Genomic DNA, 12,216 nt, shown 5'->3' on the forward strand with positions numbered 1-12,216 from the left:
AGTTGCCATGTGTCTGGATTTTGCTCACACGATCATGGGGATGCTTCAACAGTTGTGAGAAAAACAATGATAAATCACTTTTTAAAGTGCAGTTGTAACTTCAAATGGTCACTAAACGAATGGTTTGTAAGTCAGAAGGATTACCTATACCAGTAGTGGCTAACCTTTTGGGGCCGAAAAATAAAAATTTCAAAGTTAGACTGCAGCACCCAGAAGGCAATGCGTGGGGGGGGGGGGCATTCCCCCTGCACATGCATGTGCGATCCCTCCCCCACCCTTACCTGCACTGCGCATGTGCACACCTCCCAGATGGTTTTCAGGCCTTTTTCGGCCTCCCAGAGGCTCGAGGGAAGCCTCTGCAGCCTTTGGAGGCCGAAAAATGGACCCGTTTCGTCACTTCTGTTATTTTTGGAAATATAGGAGGTGACTAAACGGGCCTGTTTTTTGGCCTCCAAAGACTGCAGAAGCTTCCCTCGAGGCTCTGGGAGGCCGAAAAAGGCCTGAAAATCAGCGAGAAGGCACGCACATGCACAGTGAGGTGAGTTTGCCTGGGGCTCGTGTGCCTGCACAAATGGCTCTGCATGCCACCTGTGGTACGTGTGCCATAGGCTCGCCATCACGGACCTATAATCTCCTGCGTCAGTGTTTACATTTCTAGATCTGCTGAAGCTTTGCCAGACTAATGATAAAATGGAAGTTACTTTAGGTGTCTCACCAAGTATAAGCGAAGAAAAGGTGGGGTTACAGCTCAGTGTCATCCCACTCCATTAGGGCATCTCTCTCTCTCTCTCTCCCTCCCTCTCTCTCTCTTGTATAATGGAGAATGTCGAGTGTTTTTTTCTCAGCTTTTCACTCCATCTTCGAGTTGCTTGTTAACAAGACCTTGCCTTTCAGAAATTGTACTGATGGGTGCATTACCTGTCACCAACTCTTAGCTTTTCCTTTTTTTTTTTTTTTTGGCCTCATGCTTACGATTATCCCTTAGAACTAGAGCGAAGGAGTGTGGAGAAAGAAAGAATAAGGTGCCCTTGCATTGTTGCAGTTTTTTTCTGTTATTAATAGAAAATTAAATTCGGGATTTGATAAGATCACTTTGGATGTACAGCACCTTCTCTACTAATCCTATGCTCATTTATCAGAATGGTTTGGGGAACATTGCATCCAGTCTTTTACCTGTTGCTTATAGATTATGTTTTATCTACACACACACACACACACACAAACCTTTTTTTTTTAAAAAAAAAGTTCTGGTTTGGAATAACTGGCAAAGAATTTCTCTGATTCAGCTGAAAGAACTGAAGATAACAGCATTTTTTTTCGTAATTCAGTCAAAACTGATTTTGCTTTCGGTAGGCTATCTTACAGTGGAGTTAATTCCACTCATTTGTAGTCATTCCAGATATTATAGAATTATCCTATTCAGAGGAAGTGAGGATGAGAATTGAGAATTGGGAATCCTACGTTTTCTGGGTTTTACTAGAAGGTTAGGCACCTTGGATAATTGCACTTGAGTTTAGTATATTAATACGTGAAAACAAGTACAGTTTGAAATCAACAGTTTCCACTGATCATAGTAAAGATGACCATAAATAAGGAACTATTTCACAATATACTGTGGTTCAGTGTTGCATCCAAGCCAGTCACAAAGCTAAACAAAATGTCAGAAAGAAATACAATAGTAGTTTTGATCTGGGGAATATTTCAGATTTTGAGCGCATATAGCAAATTATTTCACAGAATGCAAAGAAAGTCTTGCTTCCAAAGAAGACTTTCCACTTTACAAAATAGCACAATATAGTTTTAGACAGCTAAGCCTAACTTTTTCCTAACATCTTTCCATTTACTTCTTCCCTATTCATTACTAATATTCTTCTGAGCATGTAATGAAGGCACGTACAACATTAAAAACAATGTATAAAAACATTAAGAAAATTGTATTACAGAAAGGTTAGAGATAAAGAAGCATGTCTTAATTCTAAGAAGTGGGAAATGTATACATAGAAAACTTTTCTGAGCGTGATTTGAGAGTAAGACGTAGAATCCCATAAGGTCTAATCAGATATATAATAAAAGAACTCATTCATTCTTTATAGCAAGATTTTCTTTCATCTCTTTCTTACACTCTACTTATTAGGTAACGTGTTTTAGGCATCCTGTATTGCTGTATGCTTCTTGCACCTGCAAAAAATTGTGTGAGCCTTCTTTTAAATTGTTTTAAATTCAACTATTTTTCACAGAATAATCCTATAGGTTGTTTATTTAAATGAGCAGTTTACTGGGAAGACTGTGTGGTCAGATATATGCGTGATCAGATCATACTTTTATTTGGAATAGTGTGTCTTATTCAATAATGACTATCAGTAGTATTTCCTATTCAATAATGATTCTCAGAATCAAATTAGGTTGTTAAAGTCCTGGAATCTAGTTAAGCTATGGAATATTTTCACCACTAGAGGGAACAAATGTTACTACATTGTTAATGGAAGGTTAGCATGTGGTGTACAGTTACTAGATAGATTGAAGCTTTGCTGCTTTGGGCATTAAAGATATAAAACATATTCTCCATTGAGCCGAAGGGAGAGTCCAGGATGGGTAGTCTCTAGTCTCCTAACTCTGCAGACCGAGTTGAAAAGCTGAGGACAGACCCCCTGGTAACAGTCCCCAGTTCTTCACTCGGTCTCAGAGTGTTCAGACCACCCTTTAAGGGCTCTGAATAGTTCATATTGTAGAAGAATTTTCACCCCCTGGATTAAGCTTTTTGTCTTAGAGAGGCTTATATCAGGTTTGACAGCTAGCCGGCTTGCTGGTTTAGCACTTTCATTTTTTCGCGCCTTTTTTCCGGTTTGCATTTTTTTTTGCTTATTATTTAATTTTTAAACTTTTCTTGCTGGTGGTTTTTTTTCCCTTTCTGCTTGGAATTTGGGTGGAGGTGACCCTGAGAGCCTGTGTGGCCCGGGCTGGGGGCGGGAGGCGGCATCTTATTTAACTCACCTTCTCCCGATCCACTTTCCCTTGACTTGGGCTAGCCGCATCTGCTGCTAAATGCCCCCTTTTTTTCGGCAGCGGCGGCAATGGCCATTTCTCACATTTGGGGACAATCTTGCAGTTCATCTCCAGGATTGTCCCTTGGGGAGGGGGGGTTGGCCATCAGGATTGAATCTTGACCCCCTATCCAGTTCCCAGAGCACCGTGGCAGTGATAGTCTCGCCCCCAATACCTTGAAGAGACAGGTGGCTGCCTTGGCCTCGGTGATTTTAGTCAAGGACTCTACTTCTCTGGCCCAACACTCTAGGGTGAAAGCCTTTCTTAGGGGAGCTATGAATTTGAAGGCACCGGTGGTCCACCGCTACCCCACCTGGGATTTGCCTAAGGTCCTGCAGGCACTGACTCCTCCCCCATTTAAACCCTTGTGTAAAATCAGCCTTCACTTACTCACGTGCAAGGTGTCATTCTTGATGGCCATTACCTCGGCCAGGCATATCTCGGAGTTGGCGGCCTTATCCATCGGGAAGGATCTGTGCATATTCCATGCAGACAGGGTGGTTCTGTGGTTGGACCCTACCTTTCTGCCCAAGGTGAACTCCTTATTCCATCGTTCACAGGAGTTGATTTTGCCTAACTTCTATCCAGGGCCTACCCATGCACTGGAGAGAAAGTGGAACACCTTGGACGTTAAGAGGGCCCTCCGTATTTACATTGATAGAACCTCTTCCCTTAGGAGGACGGAAGCCCTGTTTGTTTCCTTGCAGCCGTCAACTTTGGGTCGCAGGGTGACACCTTTCACAGTGGGTCGCTGGCTCAGAGTCTGCATTGCAAAGGCCTATGAGTTACAGAGGCTTTCTGTACCCAGGAGAATCACTGCACACTCAATCAGAAGTGCAACGACCACCACAGCCTGGGCAACGCAGGCATCGATTCTGGACATTTGTAGAGCTGTGACCTGGTCATCGGTGACCCATTTATAAGACATTACAAAATTGACTCCTTTGCCTCAGCAGAGGCAGCCTTTGGAAGATGAGTCCTGCAGGGTGTTCATGTAGAAGTGGGGACCTCTGACCAATCCAGTTCCCACCTATAGGACAGCCATCAGCCAGCTTTGGTATGTCCCATCCTGGACTCTCCCTTCGGCTCAGTGGAGAAGGGGCGTTGGTCCTACCTGAACGCTTCTTCTTGGGGAGCCGAAGGGAGAGTCCAGTCCCACCCTGCTAGGTTGGCAGTTGGGACAAGTAATGGTAGCTCAATCCGTTACGCGGCGCTAGGGATTCGAACTGCTGAACTGCCGGCCTTTTGATCAACAAGCTCAGCATCTTAGCCACTGAGCCACCGCTTCCCTTCGAGAAAATAGGAGGAGGAATTTTTATATATTCCATCTTGAGCTCCTGAACAAAAGGTTGGATATAAATTAAACAAGGGAAAAGAGGAAAAAGTACATTTATGTTTATGGGTCATGAAGTATAACAGAGAAAGAAGGTAAGAGTTTTCAAGTTTGCATTAGATCAGTGGCCTTTCTCCACCTTTAAATTCCTAATTGATCAAATAAACATTCAGGCCACAGGTATATTGATTCACGCTTTGTGGATGCTTTACTGCTCGTTGTTTGAAGTTTATTAGAAGTAAACACATAGACTTTCTTCTGTAGTCAGATTTTAGAGGAGCAAAAAGTACCAAAAGACCTCAAGCAAAACTTGTTACTAGAACCATCAGCTGTATTGTATATTTATCCCCACTGAAAATGTCTGGTTGTTGTGGGGCACGTGAAGAGTTCCAGTGTGATCCTTCATCTAAGAGTAACAGGGAAGCAGTTTGAGGTTTCTCAAATTTGCAAAATAATTAGCATCTTGGTGATAGGCTCGAATCGACTTTGATTAATTCAACCCCACAAAGTATCGGATTATTTCTATGTTTCTGCTTTTGACATCTGTTGCAGTAAAAGTTAACAATGTAATGATGCTTTTGCCATCCTAGCAAAAATCAAACAGAGAGTTTCATATATCAACATTCAAGTTTGAGAGAGACATCATCAGATGAGTTCACTGGAGGGCATAGTGCAGGATTGGGTGAGCACATTTGGCTTGCAGGTGAAATGTTTATGGAGAAAGCAAGGAATACAAGGAAAAAGAGACTGATTAGTAGTACTAAGTGAGAATTATATGACAAAATGTTCGTCTGAAAAGAACAAATCAATTTTTGTAAGAATCAGATAATTTAGACAGGGCTGAAAGGCATGACAAATGCTGCAGAAATCATATACATTTTAAAAGAGTTACGGTTTCATCCATTTTGACAGAGACTATGTCCTTTATCCTAATTGACGGTACAGGTATTCCTCGACTTACGACCACTGTTGAGCCCAAAATTTCTACTGCTAAGTCAGCCAGTTGTTAAGTGAGTTTTGCCCCATTTTACCACCTTTTCATGCTGCAATTGTTAAGTGAATTTGTTCTGACCAGATCCCCAAACATAACAAACCCTCTGAAGTTAACTCAAAGATTCCTTTATTAGGAGTGCCCGGCAGCCCCGACAAAAAAATTTTCTCTCACCGCAGGCTAAAAGAATCTGTCCGGCCAGAAGATGAATAGTTGTCTGGCACATCTATTCATCTCCGTCCCCTGCCTTTTATCCCTAGATTGGGGTGGGGCTTTACTAGCAGCAGTAGGTTTTCCTTCGCAAGGATCAGCCAACGGATTTCCACTGCTCTCCTCTCCTCTGCCTTCTGCATCAGGCACTGGGCCCGACTGTTCCTCCTCTTCCTCATCAGCCACCTCCAGACCTGGGGGCTGTTGACTCTCCAGCTGAGGGCTGACGGGCGGCCCAGGCTCTGCCTCTCTCTCTACCAGCTCCCCTCCCCTCTTCCCCCTTGGAGCTCTTGATACTGACCCCGACTCCCACACCTCCTCCTCCTCCTCCTCTGATTCGGCTTCTGGAGGGGCCTGCGGCGAGCAGGCCACAACAAATGACTGCATTTCTTAAGTTAGCTATAAAGTAAATCTGGCTTTCCCATGGATTTTGTTTATCAGAAGGTCATGAAGTGTGAATCCCCTGACCCTGGAATGCTACCTCCATCATAAAATATGAGTCAGTCGCCAAACATCTCAGTTCGATCACTCAACCATGGGGATGTCATCAATCACTTTTATCAGTGCCCTTTTATCTTCAAACAGTCACTAAATAAACTGTTGCAAGCCGAGGACTACCTCATAGACTCTGAAGGCTGGTGCTCACCCTAATGTTCCTGTTTCCCAAGATCTTTTTGGTCCTGGCCAACTGTTAGAATGAGTATGTTTTTAACCACATCTGAGGAAATTGAAGGCGGGGTGCGAAAGGATTGAGAGCTGTTCTATTCTGGCCCCCATTGGAAATGAGTGCAACCTCATTTATAAATGAGGTGACCCCACAACTTTATGGTTCTTAGCACAGCACCTGCCTCTTGCTGGGAGGAATTTTTCTCATTCAGTGTACTTTATTGTCCCTTGAAAGTAACAGGTTAAAGGATATGTATAAATTAAAGTTGTTTTCTTTTTATTTTAGACCAGGGATCCCCAAACTTGGCAACTTTAAGACTTGTGGACTTCAACTTCCAGAATTCTCGGAATTGAAGTCCACAAGTCTTAAAGTTGCCAAATTTGGAGACCACTGTTTTAGACTAAAATACAGGTAGTCCTCAACTTACGGCCACAACTGAGCCCAATATTTATGTTGCTAAGTGAGAAATTTGTTAAGTGAGTTTTGCCTGGTTTTATGACTTTCCCTGTCACGTTTGTTAAATGAATCACTGCAAGTTATTAAATTAGCAATACGGTTGTTAAGTTAATCTGGCTTTCCCATTGATTTTGCTTGTCAGAAGGTCACAAAATGGGATAATGTGAAAGTAAATCTGGCTTTCCCGTTGATTTTGCTTGTCAGAAGGTCACAAAATGGGATAATGTGACCCTGGCACACTGCAACTGTCATAAACATGAAGCAGTTTCCAAGCATCCAACTGTAAATCACATGACCATGGGGATGCTGCAACCGTCATAAGTGTGAAAAATGGTCATAAGTCGCTTTTTTCAGTGCTGTTGTAACTTCAAACGGTCACTAAATGAACTGCTGTAAGTCGAGGACTACCTGTATCTTGGAAAAACATGTCTTCCTCCCCCTAAAAGCATTGTAAACCTCTGCTATCAGAGTAATAAAAGAGTGGATGCTCCCAGTAGAATAGAAAATGAAGTCTGGGCTTCATTTTCAATAACATTAACACTTGACATGGTTATTTAATCAGATCTATCTACCATTTCACCCCCATTTTCACATGGGTGAAATGGTACTTCACCTTTTCAATCCACTTCCACCATGGTAATCCCACAGAACTGATAGATTATGCATGCATCTTTTTCAAAAGTAAAGACATAGAATTATTCCTATAAGGAGATTTTGTCTGGATCTCTATTTTTATGGGCGAAGATAAGATCTATCAAGTATGGTAGATTTAATCCACATTGAGCAGAACGAATATTTCCTAGCCCTGTAGACCTTTTCCATTTTAAGAAGATTTTACTTCATTAAAAAACCATCATGTTTGGCTTCTATGGAAAGAAGAGACTGTACTTCGGTTTGCTCAGAGAAACAAAGACTCTCATCTTTATAACTGGCAAAGTATGTGACTTAAATTACTACGCTGGCGGTGTTAGATAACAATTATACTTTCTCCCGGTGAACTGGCAACCTAAACTCCCCTCTCTAAAATGGGAGAGTTAAATAAAAGAACTTGCTACCACGAAACCTCATGCATTTGTTGCCTTTGATGTGAGGGGTGTGTGTGTGTGTGTGTGTGTGAGAGAGAGAGAGAGAGAGAGAGATTTGGGAGTTATTTGCATATATTCATAAACCCTCTGTTGCACAACCGTGCTCTAAGTGAGAGAACAGTGCTTGTGATTTTGTTTCTGAAGCAGTGTGACATCACTCCAGTATCGGTTTTCCCACAAAGCTAGCAACTCTTACAGCCAAGATGCTTTTTCTTACGCTCAGGTTGTTCATAGCTCATTGGGGAGCTGCTTGAAGAGTTCTGCCTTGTAGCATTCCCCGTGTTGTTTTCTTTAAGGCTTTGGTGAAGGATGAATTATTCTGAAGGCTGGTAAGCTATTACATATTCTATTTAACCCCAATAAAAATCCTTCTTATTTCCTTACACAAGCCGAGCCGTGTTGGAAACATCTAGTTGTGTAAATTGTCTCAGTTTTACGTTTAAATAAGAGGAAAGAGCTTCCTTGGATTTTCTTCTTTAGCTTTACTTTTAACGGTTTGCTGCTCTGATTCCTTCTTTAGTTGTAGTTTATTGTTTATTGTTGGTCTGATTCCTCATAGCTACAAGGATTGTATTGCAAAAAATATTGTTGTGTGGTTGAAAAAATAGCAATGAGGAATAGTCAGAGGATAAATCCAGAGAGTGAATGTAGATGAATTAGATCAACATTAAAATAGCTTAAACAAAAGCAATTTTAGAAATAGTTTTTACTATGTGTTTCATGTGTGTAGTAGTTACCATCTGGCCATTTTTCCCCATCCAGATTAGTAGACAGATAAAGTATTGAAGCATTGATAACAACCACAGGAATTAGAAATTGTTAAATTTGACACTTTGTATAGATTGTCAAGCTACTGTGCTACAATTGAAGTAGCAAAACAGAAATGACAATAACCTTGAAAGAACATTGCCTTGTTTATGTTACAAAGATAATAAAGAACAACATTTATTCTAGGGATTTCCCTGAAGAGAATTTGATCATTGTTCAAATGGGGGGGGCAGAGAAATAATTACAGTGTATGACATCCATTATTTATAAATATATAGAACTGATACAGTAGTAGAATCTGAAGACTGTTTGAAAGATTGTCTCTTATTCACCAAATGCATAATTTTTGTTGCAGTTATATCAGAAGCTCTTGTTTAAATGTTTTACTATTTCCAGTGAGCCTTAATCCCCAATTCGACTTTTAAAAAGTATGTGTCTGTTGGTTGATTTCTTAAAATTTTGTTTTTGATGGATAATTGTAGCATCCTTTTGGATGACAGTTCTGATAGCTTGTCTTTAGAAATTCTAATATATTTATATAAAATAACTTTAAAAATTCTTAGAAATCCTTATACTAACAAAATAGCATACAGTATATGAAATTGAAGGTATACTTCTATTTGAACCGATTTAGTAGGTATTTGAGCATGTGTGTACTTCTATTAATTTATAAACAGACCCTCTGTTTACTAAAATGATCAAATATATCACTTCTTAGAATGAAAATCCTTTTCAGTGAAACAGCTTTTGATTGTATTGCAGTTGTACAAAATCTTTCCATGCCAAAATTGTTTTTGTGATGATAACATTATTTTCATATAAACATCACTTTAATTTAATGTGTTGAATTTTTTACCATGCAGGATGTCAACATGCATTACAATAAGGATAAATACATTTTTTTCTACATCTTATTCAACTTGTTGCAATTCCTATAGCAAACAAGCCCCATGTCCAACAAATGATAAAGAGAATTCAACCGTGGCTTGAATTCATAGTTTGATTAGGTTTGAATTTTATGTTGTGATGCCATATTAACAGGACAGAATCATTCCTTAGTTGCTATTCTTTGATTTATTTTGTATTAGGAATTTAGAATTGCAAATTTTTGTGTAGTCTTTGTTCTTTAAAATAGTTGAAAATGGTCATTGGTGATATATGGGGGCTTCTTCCTAAAATCACTAAAATCTGCAGCTATTTGGAGTAATTCCTTACATTCCTTGGAATATATTAAAATGTTCTTGATTCTTGCTTACATTATGCTTTCATAGACTTTATATTTCTCAAAACTTCTAAAACATTATTGGTGTCATAATTATTGAAAGCATGTTCATTCCATTTTATCTTAATTAGTTCCATTAAATAGTTTTGACATCTGCTGTGGTGAAAAATGAAAAATGAATACAGGGCATTTTTTATTCTTGATCGTCTCTCAGTATATCATTGAAGAAACTGTAGACTTCCAGATGTTACTGAACCACAATTCCCAGGGGTCTTAAGTCAGCACATCCAGCGAAGAGAGAAGGATGCTGAGAATGTAAATTTAGCAACTTCTGAAGAGTCCTGCCTCTGTTTTTTATTCCTGTTGCAGTTCCTTTTGCAGTTCTGTATCAACCTAATTCAGCTTTAGCAGCAGCTTAGCTAAAATGGGAAAGTATGTGATACCAGAAGGAGACAGATGAGATGGAAAGATGCTGTTGTAGTAACAAGGGTTTTTGTGCTGGTCTGTCTCCACATGGTTAAATTGTTGCATATAACACCACTCAAGAGAAGAACAGGATGATTAAAAAGTGAGATAAATTGATGCATTTCCTAGAAACCTATCTTCCAAATTCTTATGATGAATCTGTGTGGTAAGTCTAGGGACTTTCTCCTGGGATTTGTTTATCCAGGTATTACATGAGTACATTGTTGTTTTAGCTTGGTACACCTTAGTTTTCTAATACCGACAAGGGTATTATGTATTGGAAAGAATTTCATGGTTTTTTCCATGGTTCTCCTGCACATCATAGTTAAAGGAATGGTGGGTTGTTGTTTTTTTCATATTTTAAAAATTTCTGTCACATCTGAACTTAGAGTAGGAAAGATGCTTCTGGAAGCTACTAATTACTATGTGCTACTAGAAATGTCTGGAGTATCTTGTAGTCTCCCAGCTTTTTTAAAAAGATACAGTCAAGGTCAGCTAAGTGTAGATACATGATGATACCAAGATTGAATTTGAATGAATCTCATGGTGGTGTTGGTAATTTGATTACATTTCTTTGGTATATTTTAATGTGCTACATAATACAGGGAATTTATTAGATATATAGCTTATTGTTATTCTTCTCTCATTTTATATTCTCCTTCTACTTTGATACTTATATTGACTGTTTCCTAGTATGATTTGATTGCTTATTGTACCCTATGACTATTATTAAGTGTTGTACCTTATGATTCTTGCCGAATGTATCTTTTTTTAATGTACTCTGAGAGCATTTGCACCAAGACAAATTCCTTCCAGTCACATTTGGCCAATAAAGAATTCTATTCTATTCTATTCTATTCTATTCTATTCTATTCTATTCTATTCTATTCTATTCTATTCTATTCTATTCTACTATTCTATTCTATTCTATTCTGTTCTTCTTAGTCCCACACATAAACGTTTTGAGCATTCTTCATCTTTTTACAGAAACTGGTTGCTGATATTTATAGTTTTGTCCAGTAATTGATCAGCTCTGTCAATTTTGGACTAAGCTTGATCTTATGCCTATTTTGTTCATCCCCAGTGACTTTTTTTTAAATTAAATCTTTCACCCACATTCACATTTTGGAGCATAGCATTTCAAAACAGGATTCTTACATCACCATGTATATTGATAATGCTATTTTCTACATCACAACGTATGCATCAAATGTCTTTTCTATTTTAGCAGTGTCACCACAGAAAAAGTTCTTCCTCTCAAGACTTCAGGATCGAGATTCCTTCTTTCCCCCATTTTAATCTTCTTTTGAAGGGCTAACTAGCTTCTAAAAGCATGTAATGTCTTCTTAGCAATCTTATGAAGTAAATTTGGCTGGTAGTTGCCAGTGTTGTCCATGAGCTTCGTTAATCAGCTACATTGTATCAGCAAGAAAATGATTATTTTATCATCCATTAGAAAGGAATGACTTATCCTAGCTAGGAGAATATGTTGCATTTTATGTTATTTTTCTGTATATTTTTTTCTCATAAAGTGAGAAATGATCTTCATATAGATCGTTCATTTTTGTTATGCCTTAAACCTAGATAATTTGGTTTTACTGGTTTACTAACCAGCAGTTACTGTGACCTTCGTATTGAACAAAATCTGACAATTTACCTTCCTACGGGTTAGTAGGCTTGATTCTTCATCTCTCCTTATCTCTCACTGGGAGAAGAGTGATTGTTGTCCATCATGTAGCACCTGAAGGTGAGACCACAGCAATGTGAAGAAAAATAAGTTGGATTGAAACACCTTTTCTATAAATTGTGCTTAGCTGAGAGAAAAAAATGGAACTTTGCAAGCTACTTGCTAATTCCAAGAGAAGCTACAGCTTACATTGTCACTAAAACTACAAGTAGAATTTAAAGTAATGATTCAAATTTGAGTCTGAAAAGCATGAAAAGCAAGCATGAAAAGCAAGCATGACAGACTAAACA

General features: G+C 39.1%; 1 protein-coding gene across 41 annotated transcripts in view; it reads left to right on the forward strand.

Annotated features, from left to right (window-relative positions):
• The window catches only part of PLEKHA5 (pleckstrin homology domain containing A5), a 203,985-nt gene that overhangs the window by 75,700 nt on the left and 116,069 nt on the right, over positions 1–12,216 (forward strand). The window contains exon 1 of one of the 41 annotated variants that reach the window (XM_087935162.1): positions 7,953–8,113. The exons of 39 other annotated variants lie outside the window; for them this stretch is intronic. In XM_087935162.1, coding sequence (XP_087791288.1) covers positions 8,094–8,113 — 20 coding nt within the window. In that variant the 5' untranslated portion in view covers positions 7,953–8,093. Of the gene's footprint in view, positions 1–7,952; positions 8,114–12,216 lie in introns of those variants that run through there. One more of the 41 variants, XM_087935183.1, reaches the window with a different exon arrangement.

Source organism: Pseudonaja textilis, chromosome 5 (genome assembly GCF_049901715.1).
Source record: "Pseudonaja textilis isolate UNSWEBS1 chromosome 5, rPseTex1.2, whole genome shotgun sequence".
NCBI lineage: Eukaryota > Metazoa > Chordata > Lepidosauria > Squamata > Elapidae > Pseudonaja > Pseudonaja textilis.